This window comes from Capra hircus, chromosome 8 (assembly GCF_001704415.2).
Source record: "Capra hircus breed San Clemente chromosome 8, ASM170441v1, whole genome shotgun sequence".
Classification (NCBI taxonomy): domain Eukaryota; kingdom Metazoa; phylum Chordata; class Mammalia; order Artiodactyla; family Bovidae; genus Capra; species Capra hircus.
Genome location: NC_030815.1, coordinates 40,871,520 through 40,890,827, shown reverse-complemented (window position 1 = coordinate 40,890,827; position 19,308 = coordinate 40,871,520). Strand labels below are relative to the sequence as shown.

Sequence of the window (19,308 nt, the reverse complement as noted above, 5' to 3'; positions counted from 1 at the left end):
ATCATCCCTTTTCTGCACATGCTGAGTAGATCTTTATCATTTTGTTAAAAAGGTTAGGAAAATTGGCAGACTAAACTGCCAATAAGTAAAGAGGGATGTAGAACTTTTGTTAAAAGATGAAACTGAAGACTAGGTTGGACAGAGAGTTAATAGCTGCAAATAAAAGCAGTATCTTACAGTCCAAATTTGACTGTCTTCTGGAAACTTTACTGAAAGCATTCCTGCACTGTGTAGACAATGAACTATGTAAACAGTAAGGGTTTTAGCAACTTAAGGGTCTATTTCATTTTCTTATAAGTATGCCAAAGGGAGAGCACTGAGACATTAAAACAAAGTCTTGATGAGTGTGTCTTGGGAACTCAGAATAGGTGTCTCTGCAATAAACTCACACAGGCCCTACCATTTGCATTACCAAGAGCTGCTTCATCTGTACAAACAGACTTTCTATAGAATCACAACTGAACACTACAGGCAAAAAGCGAACATTTTAAAACTTCATCAAGCTCTAGTGCCAGGTGACAACTGTTTGCTTGACATGATTTATGCAACACATTTCATCTAGTTATCTTAGAATCAAAGGAATTTTACCAAAGCATTCTCATTCAGATAAACAGGAATGATTTCTCTTCCAATCACATCTGTGAAACGTGGAAAACACACCTGGGAAGTTCCAGGATGAGATCCTTCTGATTAAATTTTCAAAACAAAGAACTTAAAAACAGAAAGTTGGCAGCCTTATTTAGCATTCCTCTATTGTGAATCCGCCTATAATCTGGTTTGATTCCTGGGTTGGGAAGATCTGCTGGAGAAGGGATAGGCTGCCCACTCAAGTATTCCTGGGCTTCCCTTGTGGCTCAACTGGTAATAGAATCCTCCTGCAATGCAAGAGACCTGGGTTCAATCCCTGGTTTAGGAAGACCCCCTGGAAAAGGGAAGAGTTACCCACTCCAGTGTTCTGGCCTAGAGAATTCCACAGACTATATAGTCCACGGGGTTGCAAAGAGTCGGACACAACTGAGTGACTTTCACTTTCACTATTGCGAAGACACTTTTTTTCATTTGAATGCAAAAATATAACTAAAAAGCAACCAGAATCAAAATAATTTTAATTGAAAATGATACATATAAATAATACATAACACGGTTAACAATATTGTACATATAACCACGGGACCTTCCCTGTTGGTTCAGCAGTAAAGAATGCACCTGCAACAGACGAGACAAAGAGATGTGGGTTCAATTCCTGGGTTGAGATGATCCTCTGGAGGAGGAAATGGCAACCCACTCCAGTATTCGTGCCTGGAGAATCCCATAGTGAGGAGCCTAGTGGGCTACGGTCCATGGGGTCACAAAGAGTCAGACATGACTAAGAAACTGAATGAACACATATATAACCATATATTTCTACAGACATGTTAATGAGGGTCAAATGTTTGTTTTTCTGTTTGGTCTGTGCTTCATTAATCTGAAAGACATTCTTTCCCCTCTGAATCTTCTCGTGAAGTATCATTTCAGCCCCTACTTAATTATCCATCATCTCATCTTACGATCTTTTCACCCATTCAGAATAAGGTAAACTTCGATAAAAAGTGGAAGTTAAAGGAGGGTATCTTCAACAATGACCCAAACTATTTTATTTATAAGGGGTATTTTTATTTTACCCTTAATATTACTTAAGGTAAATACATATTATCTACAGAAAATGAGATAGGGATATTAGTTCCTTCCCTCTATATAAAATGTGTTTCTTGTATAATCAAGAAAAACTATTTCACATTACTATAGTGACTTCCCTGAGTTGGTAAAGAATCCACCTGCAAATCAGGAGACCCCGGTTCAATCCCTGGGTTGGGATGATCTGCTGGAGAAGAGATAGGCTACCCACTCCAGTATTCTTGGGCTTCCTTTGTGGTTCAGCTGGTAAAGAATCTGCCTGCAAAGCAGGAGACTTGGGTTCAATCCTTGGGTTGGGAAGATCTGCTGGAGAAGGGACAGGCTACCCACTCCAGTATTCTGGCCTAGAGAATTCCATGGACTCTATAGTCCTGGAGTTGGAAGGAGTCAGACATGACTGAGCAACTTTCACTTCCACAGTGACATGATGAGGGAAAATTTTATAAGAAATTCTCAACTTCAAAAGATTGTTATAATCAAAACTGCAATGAAGTATATCACCTCACACCAGTCACATTGGCCATCATAAAAAATCTACAAATTATAAATGCTACAGAGGATATGGAGAATAGGGAACCTTGTTGCACTGTTAGTGAGAATGTAAACTGATAGAACCACCATGGAGAACAATATGGAGAATCTTAAAAAGAAAAATAGGGAATAAAACTATCATACAACCCAGCAACCACACTACTGAGCACATATTCTGAGAAAATAATAATTGAAAAAGATACATGTACCCCAATGTTCACTGCAGCACTGCTTACAATCACCAGGACATGGAAGCAACCTGAATGCCCATCAACAGATGAACAGATAAAGAAGCGGAAGTACATAGATACAACGGCATATTACTCAGTCATAAAAAAGAATGAATTTGAGTCATTTGAAATGAGGCAGATAAACCTAGAGCCCGTTATACAGAGTGAAGTAAGTCAAAGAGAAAAAGAAATATCGTATGTTAATGCATATATATATGGACTCTAGAAAAATGGCACTGATGAACCTACTTGCTGGGCAGAAACAGGGATGCAAACATAGAAAATGGTCTTGTGGATACAGTGGGGGAAGGAGAGGGTGGGACAAATCAAGAGAGTAGCAGTGACATATGTACATCACTATGTGTAACAGAGCTAGTGAGAAGTTGCTATCAGACACAAGGAGCTCAGCCCGCACTCTGATGATACAGACAGGTGGGGTGAGGTGGTGGGTGGGAGGGGCACAAAACGGAGGGGATGAATATATACTTATGGCTGATTCACACTGTTGTGTGGCAGAAACCAATGCAACATTGTAAAGTAATTATCCTACAATTAAAAAAATAGATGGTTATATATCAAACGATCTCAGTCTAGGATCTTCCTCTTGCCCTCTCTCGTTTTCCTGGCTAAAAATCCAACTTTAGATACAAATGCACAATCATTAGCTTTGTCAAAGGTTCTGTGAGAAATTGAAGAGTGGAGGCAAAGACTGACAAAGTCTAAAAGCTACATATATATACTTAGAAAAGACAATCTGTTCTGGACTCAAATTCTATATTATATACCAAGATGCCTGTTTTTCTTATAATGAGACACATTAATATAGCACCTCAACAATTCATGCTAAATAAATACAAATATTCTTGTACCTCAATCTGCACATGTATGAAGTGAAATAACCCAACATTAACAATGTCACATAACAGTTTTAACAGTATGGTAAGGAAAAAGTCCTTGCTCAATACAACAATTATTGGCCTGATATTTACCAAGCTTTCCTCTTACACAATTATAAGTAAGTCAACATTTAAAAAACAACAATATAACATTTAATGTCCAATTTTACTTTTCTTAACATTCAACTTGAAACTAATGAACTTGTTTATTCATATCACTTAGTCACTTCATTCTTTGTATACCTTAACTGAGCTGGGATTTCACAGAATCTCAGAGCTAGTATGTTACCTCTCACCTTCTCAGGCTCAAGAATTGTATTAGGGGCTAAAATAAGTCCTCAAACTTACACTACGACATGATAGTAGTTAAGTTATAAGCTACAAAAGTCCACTATCAAAAAAGCTCCAAAACACTGCTATTTTTCTTTCCATTCCAAGTACACATACCTCTATTTCTATAATGAGGGAGAATTATACTTAGATGACCACTTAAACAATCAGTTTCCTAATAAGCAACGTATTTTACTATATGTACAACAGAGAATTACACATGCCTACCGATGCTTCTTTATATTCTCACTTTGATGTATTTAATGTTCTCACAGAATGATTTTTTCTTGTAAAATGACAAACTACTGTAATCTACAAAATACGTTTTTTTCCCAGTGAGTTATGACACTCTTGAGATTTAATATTTCTTTCCTATTTTCTTTCACTAATATTCATTTAAAATGTACAGTATAGTAGTAGTAGTATCATAGCTGCCTTTAATACAGTAATTAGTAACTTGCCTTTTTATGTCATTCTATACAGTAAATAAATGTAAATGCAACTCACGGGGTGAATACTTCCTAAAATATAATCATGCAAAATATCAACAATATGTTTAATGATTCAGTTAGAAGTTTTGATTCTTATATTTTATGTCATTATGTCAGTGGTATTTACTGCAAAGTAAGCATTTAGCAAATTTACACAGGAGAAAAATTTCAAGTTCATGACTGCTATAATGAGCAAAAAAAAATGCAAAAAGATCCATTTAAGCATCTTGTGAAATTCTGTTTCATGTAATTTAAATTTTTCAGGTAGTTTTGAAATTCACTAGTCTAATAAACGTTATATGATATTTATAAAGATAAGAATACACTAGATGATTTACAGGGTATAGGGTTTCTCCTCATGGGGTTTACAGTCTAAGCTACATAGAAAAACATAGGTAACAAATGTTTTTAAATCTTGTAGCAATGTTAAATTTTTAAAACTCTTGAAAGTACATCAGAGAATAACAATTTTCATTGCATGAAAACATAAATTGAGCTTCATGTTTCTTTATTAAACAGTATGGTTCACAATTTTTATTCATTTAATCCAATTTCCCAATCCTCCAAAACAATTTTAACAGATACTATGTTAATGAAACAGCATTTTTTACTCATCCTAAAGCCCACAGAATATGCTTTGGAGGAAGGTAGAATGATTTTAACATCACCGTGTAAAAAGCCATCCAATAAGGTCTAGTCAAATCGACAACTAAGCACTTGAAATCCATCTACCAGATAAAAAGATAAAATTTAAGAACTATTGCCCTTTCAAGGAATTGGTTCTGGCTAGGAAGAAGTACAATGAAAACAATATTATGCTAGGTCAAAATTTTTTCAAAAATTCACTGCAATTACAATTACCACTGACAAGTCTTAAGAAGTTGAAGTATAAAGTACAAATTAACAAGAATGTACAAAAGACTGTACAAAATGTTTTAATGAAGAGCAAATGCAAATATTAACATCTTTATGAAATACAATATCAGGTATTTATGGTTTATTGAAAACAAATTCTCATCCAAATTTACATTTGCTTTGCATGTCAAATTTTGCAAATATCTGCATGAACATAACTATATAAGCTATTTTATTGTTTTATCTTGGTTTTAGAAAGAAATAACCATTTGGAGAACATCTGAAAGGAATAACATGCCCTATATCATATACTAAAATATTTATTTCTGTGATAATAAATAAGTTGTTAGAGTAACATAAGTGAACTTTTGTGTTTCCCAATTCATAAATCAATTGGTGCTTATACTATTTCTGAAAATAAAAGAGGGGGGAACGTTCACCAACTCATTTTATGAGGCCAGCATGGTTCTAATTTTTAAAAAAATGACAAAAATATTTTTAAGAAAATTTAATCAATACCAATATTTCTCAAGAAAACAGACGCAAGTATGTCTGTAACAAAATCCTAAGAAATCAAACCAGTAACTCATAAAAAGTGTAATAAATCATGATAAAAATGGGACTTATCCTAGAATTTAAAAGCTGCTTAGTATTAGAATATCAATCAGTGTAATTTACCAGATTAACAGACTAAAAGACAAAAAGACAAATACACCCACACATAAATCATGAATTGATTTTCAATAAAGGTGTCAAAGTAATTCAATGAAGAAATTATAATGCTTTCAACAAATGATGCTGAAAAAATTGGATACTCATATGGAAAGACATGAAACTTACATTACCTCATATATAAAAATCAACTTAAAATGTATTATCAACCTAAAGAGATGATAAACTTCGAGAAGAAAACAGACAAATTAAATGACACTAGGTTAGACAAAATTTTTAATACTCTATAAAAAGCCCAAAGAAAGAAACTGATAAATGAACTTCATCAAAAGTAAGACTTCTGTTCTTTGAAAAGACACATTTAAGAAAATGAATATGCAAGCACATCAATGTGAGGGGAAAAACTAGCAAAACATATTTTTGATAAAGGGTTTATATTCAGAATATGTAAATATCTAAAAATAACTCAATAAGGAGACAAAAACATGATTTTGGGGGACATGGGTAAACCTATGGTTGATTCATGTTGATTTTTGGTAGAAACCAATGCAATACTGTAAAGAAATTATCCTTCAATTAAAAATAAATATTTTTTTAAAGTAAATGTAAATAGTAAATGGATACTTTACAAATGGGGATATGTAAATTACCAGTAAGTGTATGTGAAAATGTTCAACATCATTAGTCACTCTATGCAATACAAACTGAAACTGCAATAAACTACTACTACTACATACTCAATGTAACCAGAGCTAAAATTAAAAACACTGTCAATACTTGTATTAGCAAGGATGCAGAGCAACTGGAACGCATACATTACCAGAAGAGACGCAAAAATGGTACACTTGGAAAATATAGTTTGGCAGTCACTTATAACATTACAATATTTCCTCATCGTAAGACTCAGCAATCTTTCTCCTACTCATTTACCCAAGTGAAACAAAAACATATGCTTATATGAATACTTGTACCAAACGTATATAATAGCTTTATTTATGATAGCCAAATCCAGAAACACTCCAAAGATCCATCAACTATTAAACAAAAAAAACAAATTGTGGCACAGCCATACAATGAATAGGAACAAACTACATGATACACGTACAGGTACAGCAGGTACAAAAACTGTACACTGTATGATTCCATTCTAGAAAAGGCAAGACAACAATGACACTGAGCAGAGATGTGGCTGCCAGAAGCCCAAGAAGGAAGTAAAGGATTGATTTTAAAGGGTCATAAACAAGCTTGCTGGGGTGATGAAAATGTTCTTGTTGGGTGATAGTGGGGGAATTATATGTAAAATATGGGTCAATAAAACCAATTAAAAATAAAAGCACTCAATAATATGCTGAAGACATACATTAGTGAGAATGTCTGGTAACTTACCTATTCAAGAAATAATGGCAATTTGTTTGGTTTGAATATGTAAAACTCCAAATGCTAAAAAAACCCCAAACAGTTATCAGTGGAAAAGTCAGCCACTCTAGCATCCCTATGATTTCTATGCCTTTTATCACTTCATTTATATTTGCAAAGAAACTATACTAGTATATGAGGACCGGCTTATTCATTAAAACATCTATTCTAAAGGATACTTTAATAAAATAGAAAACTAATAACATGTAAGTTATTTTTTCCCAGAATCTTACCCTTATAAATCAGAGTATCAGTGGTCTGAAAGTATCTTAGTATCTCAACTTCTAACATCCTGCCAATCCTTGTCTTAAACTTTATCTCCTGGCATGTGCATTATAAACCAATACTTACTAATGCATCAATCTGAGTACATTACAAGTCACATTAAAATATTCCTAAAGAGTAACTACAAAGAAAAACCTAATATTCCTGTATTGCCAGAGCTTATAGTACACCTGAAAAGAGAAGGCATACATACAGGACACTTTTATTAACAATGAGCTCAACTGGTGGCTCAGAGGTTAAGGCATCTGCCTGCAATGTAGGACACCTGGGTTCAATCCCTGGGTCAGGAAGATCCCCTGGAGAAGGAAATGGTATATATGCCATTTAGATATATATATATAAGGACTGGAAGACTGCTAGGGTAAGAAAGAAAGCAAAAGTGGACTTTCATTTGAGATATAAGGGACCTGATCATTTTTGAACATGGATATGAAAAAGATGAACATAAGAATGACATAGATGTGACTATGTGAACAACAATTTCAACGGAGACTTACCTAAATTGGAAGATTAGAAAGAAGTACAAGGTAAGTTGGAAAGACAGGATTTATTTATCCAAGCAACATTTATTGAGTACCTATTATATATCAGGCATAGTACAGAAATGGAGCAGTTTGGGGAGAAATTCTAGTCTTCGGATTTTGGTCTTTTTTACTCTGTAGCCAATGAAAGTAGAGAGTTCTTTAGAGCTCATGGCAATTTCACATATGTTATCTCAACCAAACTTCACAAAAAATGATTTTGTAGAATGAGGAAACAGACTTGGAAGGCATATGTTTATGCTTAAAGTACTACAGCAACAGAGAAGGAGAGAAAAAGACCCAGACCTTTCTACACCTACCTGAGTGCTCCTCTGTTGCTCCATTCTCCATACTATTATGTTCTTTTTTCTCAAGAAAACAATAAATCATTAAAAAAAAAAAACAGCATGATGTGATAAAAGTAGCATTTTAGTCAAATACATATGGTAGTGACGTATGGGTTGAATTAGAATGCACAGAACCTGGTAGCAAAGAGATCTGGTACTCTAATAATCCAGGAATAAGTGGAAGCCATAGGAATGAAAGTCAGTATCTGTAAGACTACACAAAGATTCAACTAGGTATCTTATTTGAAATGCCAAGAGACTAAAAAATAAGCAGAAGACTAGTAGAGCCACGTACAAAACTGAAATGTCATAACAGATCTGTTTTGTTGAGGAAATCATCTACTGTGGTCAAATTATTTCCCAAACACAAAGATAAACACATTATACAAATCTCTACTACTAAAGCCAGAATAATGCAGGGTTTACTGCACTTGGATCCTTTATTTACAGATATTTGTAATTTATATTCTAAACAGTCCAAACCCTCCAAAAATCCCCACAGGTATCTACAGTCACAAAGCCCAGTAAGAGTTATATGCCCACTTTCTGGAAACTTTTAAAATAGTTGATACACCTAAAACTAAAGAACAAATAAGTATCTGTTTAATTAACTATCACTGAGTCAAGGCTTTCTTCCAGGAGACCAGAGTTATTTACCAGTAATAAGTAAATTCCTATCCAAAGCACGCAACTGAGAAAGTATTTTAAAATCTATAAAAAGATCAAATCTATCTCACCTCTTGGTTGGAAATTATTTCTCAGGGCAGGGCTATATGTGTAACCTCTCCCAAGATTCTAAAAAAATCCCATTCTTTATATTAGTTTACTGACAAAAGCATCGGACTGGTAGCTCTTTAATAGCTATAACTTGAGATCCAACAGATAAGCTAGTTCTTAAAAGGGGATAACTGGCGTGCTGAGTCCCTGGGTTGCAAAGAATTGGACATGACTTAGAGACTGAACAACAACAGAGAGCTGGGGCCAAATAAAATCCTATGCAACCCAGAGTGGAAAGAACAGAGGTCAATACTGCACTTTTGCAATGGCCAGTAGAGGCTGCCAATGTACAAAGACCTATAGGGCTCCCGTCCACCTCGCAAACATACAAGGTGTTGCCACCAAAACAAAATGCATTTCCCATGGCATGGTACGAAGCCCAGCATTCTGGGCTCCTCAAAGAATATTATTCAACGGCAATCACCAAGTATCTTTTCAACCATAGCTTCTGGGCATGTGTTGAACAAACAAAGGAACTGCAGGGTATTTTTAGTACTTTTGAAAGATGATCACACTTAGCCACTCTCTGGTCAAAAGAAATCACGACATGTTACACAATTATCTTTCCAGAAGTGATCCTTCAGATTTTAGAAACATGTGAAAATGAGTATTTTCACTGAAAAAAACAGTTTGCTTTATGGTCTTAAAATTCTTGTTTGAATAGATGTATTATTTGACTTCTTCAAATAAAGGGAACAGGTTAGAGCTGAAGGAATTTTCAGTTACTGAAAACAGAGTCATAATTTGATCTATAATTTGTAAGTATCAATCTTAAATTACCAATCCTAACATGCTTAAAAGGAACTTCCTCACATTCAGCAGTCAGGGGAGATTCTGTCCGTCTGTGCCCCTCACCCAGAGCCAAGAACACAGACACTCAAATATACCAAGTGGCAATCAATTCTTAAAATTCATTTCATGAATCTGCTCGAAAATTTTAAGAATTATGTATCTGGCCCTTTTTGAGTTCCACAACACTGCTATTTCTTGTAGAGAGGAGCTCTGCTGTCAATCACAGCTCCCTTTTGCCACGCAAATATGTGCTGCAGCTTTCACTTGTCACTCCTATTATATGTAACGTAGGCAGCTTAGCACTAAATCAATTTAAGGAACTGCAGAAGTTAAATACATACATTATGATGATGATGACAGAAAAGGCAATGAATGTCTTGCAGCTCCATTTGCTTTCTTTGTTAAGAAAGAAAAAGCTAATTATCTGCAGCTGTCAACCATGAAGACCTAGACCTATTTAAGTCAACATTAGCCTTGGACAACTGAAAACATTTCTCATATTTTTGCCCAATTGTTTTCTTTTTCCGAAAAAACATATCTCATTATGAAATATTAAACATACTGAAGGACAATGTAAAAACAAGTTGCAAAATGTAAGACTAAGCATTTGTATCCCTTTTCAAAACCAATTCATTTTAATACTGGTAATATCTGTTCTCTAATTAGTGTAGTCAAAATTTAGAAAGATACCAACCCTCTCCACATAAATCCATATTTAAAAAATTCAACTGAAACCCCACAGACTAGTGGTTGCAATGAAATTATGTTAAGATGATCAAAGGAGAAATTTTAGCCATTTATTTAATGAAGAGAAAGAAAAACTCATTCCAAAGTTAAAATGCTGATAAGTAACAGAAAATTCACACTGAGTTACCACCTTCTATGTAGTATCATGTAGTGTTTTATCTATCAATCTTACATTTTTCAATCTAGTTCCATTAAAATCTAAAACTGAATAGCTAATTAGTTTGTATATTTCTTATCCAGAAAATATCAAACAAGAATGAAAAGAATACTCTTAATAAGTTTTAAAAAAAATCACTATATAACGTATGGAATAGTATACAAAGGCCATTATTCTTGATTATGAACATGAACATTCTCCACATTTGCTCTTACCAAGTTTTCAGTGATAAAACATTATTCTTTTATTTCTTGTGAAGAGCTCTTCTCACAAGAATACACTTAACAGTATTTTAAAATTCCATATTAAAACACTATTCAAAAAAATAAAAAAATAAAACACTATGCATTTAGCTTTCTAGAGAATTAAACCTATGTACCCCTTAATATAAGCAAAATCAACATAGATGAATTGAAATTCAATCACGTAAGAAAAAAATCTAACAAATAGCCTTACAAAATTAGTTTTACAAATAATAGCTTCACGTTTAATTCCCTAAACCAGCCTTAAAGAGAGGTCTTTTCTAACTACATCTAACCCACCACTTCTCCTTTCCATCTAAAGGAATCACTACTGTATTTTCAGGAGACAAGGGAGAAAAGGTCAAGAATCTTTAATGGCATAAAAAGCAAAGTCATCTCAGATCCAAAGACTCATATGTGGAAATGGCTAAGCTACAGACACAGACATGGCCCGTGCGATAGGTAAAGAAATAGTACAGTTAAGGACCAAACAAACATGAAGTAAAATTTCTACTGTCCCTTAACTAGCAATTGACAGGATCAAAATTCCATTGTAACTTTGCCAACAAAGCCCAGGTCCTTTTCATAACACAATACTATCCCCAAGCAGAATTCTTCTCTAACTCTACATTTTAAAAAATCTGTATCTAGATGTATAGAACAGACTTTTAGACTCTGTGGGAGAGGGAGAGGGTGGGATGATTTGGGAGAATGGCATTGAAACATGTATACTATCAAGTAAGAAATGAATCGCCAGTCTATGTTCGATACAGGATACAAGATGCTTGGGGCTGGTGCACGGGGATGATCCAGAGAGATGATATGGGGTGGGATGCGGGAGGGGGGTTCAGGATTGGGAACTCATGTACACCCGTGGCTGATTCATGTCAATGTATGGCAAAACCAATACAGTATTGTAAAGCAAAATAAAGTAAAAATAAAAATTAAAAAAAAATAAAAAATCTGTATCTATCAAGATTGAGCAGTGGTTGCCATCCTGTACAACTGATGATGCTGGTGAGAGTGTTATCCAAATGCACAAAGCAGAAATGAAAAAATATGATTGGGAAACAATCCTTTGTCTTAAAATGAGGAGGATAAGATAGGTGACCCTCCAGGGTCCTTTTAGCACTAACATTCTATTATTCTTTGGATTATTTATCTTGCTAAGACATTTGGGAACAGATAAGAAGCCTCTGGCTATTTCTTTCTCACTTTCTGACATCTGTTCAAGGTAACATAATTCCCAGCTGATTATTTTATAAAAACCTAAAAATAGCATCTACAACTAATATAATTCTCACAACTCTGTTAGAGGGATTATTATCATATACAGGTGAGAGAAACTAGGTTCAAGATTTTGGTAACTCGTCACAAATCAACAAACTACTAAATAACAGAGTAATTCCAAAGGCAGGTCTGCCCTACTCACAACTCAGGACACTTCCCATCAGGTACTAGAGGCCACCATAATAACAGGGTCTATTTGTACATCACCAGAACTTTGTTACATGCTCGTCTTTTGGTTCTCAAAACAGCCCTGTAATGAAACAAGGCTGGAAATAGTCGTATTCTGGCCTTATTTTACAAAGGAGAAAACTGAGACTCAGAAAAATTCAAACCACTTGCTGAAGGATCCATCAGAGTAATGTCAAAGTCTTAAACACAGGCTTCCTGACTCCAAGTTCAGTGTTTCTTTTGTCATTGTAATTTTTATTGTCAATTACAAGTTGGCTTTAACATATCTTTAAAACATTTTTATGCCTACACTGTGTAACGTGGTCTCTCCAATTCTGAAGCCTACTCAATGGAATTGAGCCCATGAAGGCATCATGTTTACACTTACATGTGACGTAACTTACATTTCCAATACAGAATTTATTTTCCAAAGATATCTGCCTATGACTGTCAAAAAGATTTCCACTCAGATTTTGAATGATCAAGAACAAGTTTCTGCACATTAGAAAAATCCTACCTTAATCCCACCAGAAAAAAAAAAAAAAAAAAAGGTGCCTAATTTGGGAGTTTGTTAAATTATAAATCAGACTTCTCCTTGCTCATATCCACTTAATAGGACAATCAGTAGTACTGCCTTCTTGTCATTAATTCCTCAAAATCTTTCTACCCAAATGCACTGACACTACCGAAGGCTAGAATGATCTCATTTAGGAAAGCAGCTTCTTGCCCTTTCATTAGGCCCTATCTAAATTATGGGATAAAGACATAAGACCTTGTACTCGTGACTGGTTCATGATAAAGGGCACTAGCTGGTCCTGTGGCCTGATGAAGTCTGGGGCCATAGAAGGTTCTTTTTTGGACTTTATCATTCCAAGAGCAGGCAATTCATTTTGAGCCAGAAAAATAAAATATAATCTTGGGCCATCTGGTTCTGTAACACTCTATATTTGTTTAGAAAGGTCACTGTTGTCAAGTTATTGAATGTTATCTCTGGAATTGACAGGAAGAGAGAAGTTTCTGAAAGCAGGCCAGGAATATTAAAGCACCGTATATTAAGGTGTAAAGTAGTGTTTAAAAGCCTGGGCTTTGAGGTTAAACAGACACAGTTCAAATCCTAGCTCCACTACCTACTAGTGAAGTGGCTTTGGGCAAGGCAGCAGTTTTCGTAATTCATTTTACCCATTTATAAAACTTAGATAATAACATTCTAGAGGAATATTTGTAATAACAACATTACCTAACACTTATACATCACTTAGGCCTTATAAAAACAGATTGTAGAGCCCCTATAGTTACCATTCAAAACTTATTCAGCAATTATTATCTGTTACCTTTCATTCTCCTTTTACTCTAGTTTGGTATGAAACTAAAGTTCCATTGCTTTTATTAAATCTTTCTCCAGACAACAAAGTGGAATTTAAATAGAGACTTACAATTTATGCTGTGCACATAAAATACATGAATTTAGAGCCTATCTTTAACAAAATTTCCAGTCCATCTTAAGCATTTAAGCAACGGCCACTCCTTTTTTAAATCAGATTTATAGCAGCCATTACTTTGTAAGTAGAATGACAGAGTTACTGTGTCACTCAAGAACGAATACTAAGCAGTATCAAATCTGCATCTGAACTTCAGTGTGTCCAGTACAGCTATTTTACTGAACAACTGTTTCAGTATCTGATGTTGTTATACGTTAGTTATTTTCTTTGTATTAGGTAGTTTTCTGTCCATGTTTCACAGCGGTACTATGACCCAACTATTGCAGTAACAAGAAAATCCAGAGTTGATACAGACAGATAGGTTATTTATGCCCTTCTCCTTTGGGAGATTAGCAATGTGGCTAAAAACATACAAATAATTAAAACATATATCTAGAAAAGCAGCTCAATCAAAACTCCATCCAGAATGTAGCCAAACAGCACTGTTTTCAGTTCAGCAGGCCAGATTTCAGACTGACTTACATAACACCTTTTGTAGCTCACATCACATGCACAGATGCTCAGTCATGTCCGACTCTTTGCAACTCCATGGACTGCAGCCCACTAGGTTCCTCTGTCAATGGAATTTTCCAGGCAAGAATACTGGAGTGGGTTACCATTTCCTACTCCAGGGGATCTAACCCATGTCTCTTGTATCACCTGCATTGGCAAGCAGATTCTTTACCACTGGCGCCACCTGGGAAGTCTTGTATCTCAATGATGGGCAACTATTTCACCACCTGCACTTTGGTAGGAACAGCCATCATGATGTGTTGAACTGTATTATCCCCACACTGTCTAACTGCTTTCTCCCAAATCAAAGTATGCCCTATAAACTGGAGCAAGAGTTATAGTCTAAGGCTAGGAAGCAACGTTTCTATCTTTTCTACTTAAACTATCAGCTGCTATGCAGTTTCCTGCCTGGTGTCAATGAGAATAGGTCCATCTCCTCCATGGGCTGTTGGGTGGGTTCTCTGCTTTCTCCACATTGACCTAAGAGGTCTAGGAGTCATCAAAAACAAATCTCAAACTTCAGGTTCCAGTTAAGATTACTCATAGACTAACAAACAGAAGTCTAATATTCAAGTATTGAATTAAGGGCTACAAAAGTAAGGATCACAGAAATTGATAAGCTTACACAGGAAAATATCACAATATATGAGAAATTCTCTTGACCAGTCTTCATTTACCCAGCTTGCTAACTGAACCCACACTCTCCATTTCCTCTCCCTCTAAAGGGACAGATGCCCACAGGGTGCTGAAAACTCACAGGATGTGGCCTACTCTTTGGTCCACCCCTTACAGCCCTGCTCCCCAATGCTGAGTGTCTCTTCTCCCCAAATCATCAGTATTTGCTGATTAGGGGAGTTTTATTGTTCCTGTAATTAATTTAATTACCTATTAGACAAATAGTGAAAGCAAAAACAAAAGCTAAAGTATCTTTAAAAACTTCTTCAAAAGCTTTGATAGACTTAATAGAGGCAAGTCACTATGTAACACTCATGTTGAAATAGACCAAAGATAAGAGAAATATAAAAAACTGATGAAAATTGTAAAATGTAGAACAATGGCTCTCAAACTTTAGCTTGGAGGCCTTATAAAAACAGATTGTAGACCCCCACGCTCTTAGTTTCTGATTCAGTGAGTCTGGGGTGAAAACAAAAATTTGCATGCTAAGAAAGTCCCACGTGATGTTGATGCTGTTCGTCTGGAAACCACACTTTGAAAACTATTGCTTTTCAATTCTCTAAAGTTTTAATCTACATTACAGAAACAAAGTATAAACTGAAAATTATTTGCTAATAAATGTAATAGATTTAAGAAAGATGCATTGTTCCAGTCAGCACACCCATTCAAAGGAAAGGCCTTGGCCCTAACCCAAAGACATTTATGTTTTGAGTTAAGATGTTAGTGGAACATATACGTCGTCATCTTTCATGAGCTGTACTGACTTTTTCAATTAATGGACAAACTATGAGAAACAAACTCATCAGAAGAGACCTCCTGTCAGATACAAGTGATAAAAGTATTACCAGAGTCTAAAAATCCCTTCCCAGGTGGCTTAGTGGTAAAGAATCTGCCCGCCAAGCAGAAGATGCAGGTTCAATCCCTGGGGCGGGAAGATCCTCTGGAGTAGGACATGGCAAGCCACTCCAGTATGCTTGCTTGGGAAATCCTACAGACAGTGGAGCCTGGTGGGATACGGTCTATTGGGCTGTAAAAAGTCAGACATGATTTACTGACTAAACAACAACAAAAATCCCTTCATCTTCACTATTTGTAAAAGGAAAATTCTAATGTGTAGAATTGGTTAAAAAATTTGCTAAAAACACAAGCTTACAGTATCAGTGAAGCCTTTAAAATAAAAATTTATGTATCATTATCTAAACTTACTTATGAGATTTCTGCATTGGAGGATTAGAAATATACGTTGTCAGCCAAGTGGCAGAGTCCAGCCTTGAAAAGAGATACGTCCTCATATTCAAAGTGGCTTTTCCTCCAATTTTACAACATGGCAGTATGATCTTTGGAAAAGTTCAAGACAAATTAGAAACATTTGGCTCCCAATCAATCTACATGTTTGTAAAATAGAAAATGCCGAAATTCATTCAGCTATTTAAAACTAGATGAACTACAAGCATTATATCTGCTGTTTTGAATAAGACTGTAAGCACACCCAAAGACATACTTACTATTAAATGGCTAGTTTATTCAATATAGGGCATTGTAAGAGAGCTGGTCTACCCACACTGAAGCAAAGTTTTTGGCAACACAACCCTGTTTAGGGAAGAAATCTGTGGAGAACAGATGACAGAAAAATTCACAGACGGATGCATTAGGGTAAGTGAAATGGAGAACACCATGTTCAGAGAGCATCAGAGAAGCAGCCTAGGTATACGCTGAAGTAATGCATCTGAAGATGTGGCATTTATGGACTGCTTGGAAACAAGCGATTCAGTGACAGAAATCACCATTATGATCATGCAAGCTTACCGTTTTAGAAATTAGAGGTACAGACAAAAGCATTTTATCTTTGCCTTAGAAGGTGCTGATGTGTAATGTAGTATCATATGAATTGCAAAAGAGGACCATAGTTGATAAAGTATGAAGGAATTCAAATGGCCAGTTTTACACACTCAATGTAATATGTTTAGAACACTAGCCCCAGTTAGTATTATAGTATTTGAAGTCAGTAAACAGTTTGTGAAGATTTGCAGTAACTATTCTGTTTCTTTAGAAAGTGATTCAGAAGTAAATAAAGGCCTAATATCATGTTAGCAGAAAGCTATAGACCTAGAAATGGTTAGGGTGGTCACTATGGGACAAAACCAAACCAAAAACATAAAATAACAAGTGTTGGTGAGGATGCAGAGACACTAGAACCCTTGTGTACTGTTGGTGGAAATGTAAAATGGTGCAGTTGTTATGAAAAACTATATGGAAGTTACTCAAAAAATTAAAAATAGAATTATCAAATGATCCAGTAATCCTACCTCTGGGTATATATACAAAAGAACTAAAAACAAGATCTTAAGAGATATTTATACACCCATCTTCTCTACAGCATTATTCACAATAGCCAAGAAATGGAAGCAGCCTAAATGCCCATTAATAAATAAATGGATAGCATGGGTTGGGAGTTTGGGATTAGTAGATGCAAATTATTATATATAAAATGAATAAACAAGGTCCTACTATATAGCACAGGGAACTATATTCAATATCCTGTAATAAACAACATTGGAAAGGAATGTGAAAAAGAATATATACATGTGTAAACTGAATTACTTTGCTGTGCAGCAGAAACTAACACAGTATAAGTCAAATATACCTCAATTAAAAAACCACTGAAGAGAAAACTATTACTTCAATAAAATAAATTTTAAAAAATAAATGCATAAATAGTATACACATAAAAGCATACCTGGGAGCTATTGCAGGTTTGGTTCCAGACTACCACAATAAACTGAATATCGCCAACAAAGTGAGTCATGTGATTTTTTTGGTTTTCCAATGCATATAAAAGTTACATTGACACTATACTACAGTCTATTATATGTGCAACACTACTGAGTCTAATAAATGCATACATCTCAATTAAAAGATACTTTATTGCTAAAAAATATTAACCATCTGAGCCTTTAGTGGGTCATAACTTTTTGCAATAGGAATATCAAGTCACCATGGTGGTGGTTTAGTCGCTAAGTCGTGTCCAACTCTTGTGACCCTATGGACTGTAGCCCACCAGGCTCCTCTGTCCATGGGATTTTCCAGGCAAGGATACTGGAGTGGATTGCCATTTCCTTCTCCATGGGATCTTCCTGACCCAGGAATCTAACCCAGGTCTCCTGCATTGCAAGCAGATTCTTTACCGACTGAGCTACGAGGGAAGCCCAAAAATAATCATGAAAAAGCTTGAAATATTGGGAGAATTATCAAAATGTGACACAAAGACAAGAAATGAACAAATACTGTTGGAAAAAATGGCACCAACAGATTTGTTTGAGGCAGGGTTGTCATAAACCTTCAATTTGCTTTAAAAAAAAAAGTGTACTATCTGAGGCGCACAATAAAATGAAGTGCAATAAAATGAGGTATGCCTGTACAATGGAACATTATTTAGACTTTAAAGAGAAGGCAGTCCTGTCATATTCTACAACACCTTGATGACACTACAGTATGTGAAATAAGACAGTCACAAAATCTCAAATACTGAATGATCCTATGTATTTGCGATATTTAAAATAGTAAAATTCTTAGAAAGTGGAATTGTCATTACCAGAGGCTAAAGGGGAAGGAAGAAAGGAGAATTATTCTTCAAGGGTATAAAGTTTCAGTTCTGCAAGCTGAAGAAGTTCTAGAGGTCTGTTGTACAACAATGCACATACAGTTAATGTACTGCACTTGAAAATGGTTAGTCTAGTTAGAGAAAAGCCATAGAAATAAAAACATCTTGAAAACTCTGATAAGTTCACAGAAAAAGTACTGAAAGATTCACTCTAACTTGCTTAAGAAATAAAATAATTTAACAAGAGTAGATTCAATATTAATCATTATAATCTCAGTAACACTAATTTCTATAAAATTCTAGGAACCTATGATTTAAATTTATTACTTCTAATGGAAAGAGATATGGCATATCAGAATTACTTAGAGGACTTTTAAAATATTTCTTACTCTCACCCAGAGAGATGCTCCCAGTAGAGCGAGCCATCAATACTGAGGCAACTGTGCTATATTCTTCAACTGTGCTGGGACTGAAAACAGATTGAGAATTATGTTTTTATTTAAATGATAGCTTAAATCAGTAATAAAAATATTCAATTTAATCACTTTTCCTATAATAAGAAAATTACATGTAGTGTTTGATATAATTAAACTTTCTTCACACTATTAAGCTAAACGTGT

General features: G+C 35.1%; 1 protein-coding gene across 3 annotated transcripts in view; it reads right to left on the bottom strand.

Moving 5' to 3' along the window:
* RFX3 (regulatory factor X3) overlaps positions 1-19,308 on the bottom strand; it is a 341,608-nt gene that overhangs the window by 262,065 nt on the left and 60,235 nt on the right. For 2 of the 3 annotated variants that reach the window (XM_018052027.1, XM_018052029.1), the window contains exon 2: positions 19,084-19,157. The exons of the other annotated variant lie outside the window; for it this stretch is intronic. In XM_018052027.1, the coding sequence (XP_017907516.1) occupies positions 19,084-19,114 (31 nt within the window). In that variant the 5' untranslated portion in view covers positions 19,115-19,157. The remainder of the gene's footprint in view (positions 1-19,083; positions 19,158-19,308) is intronic. 3 annotated transcript variants of the gene reach the window in all.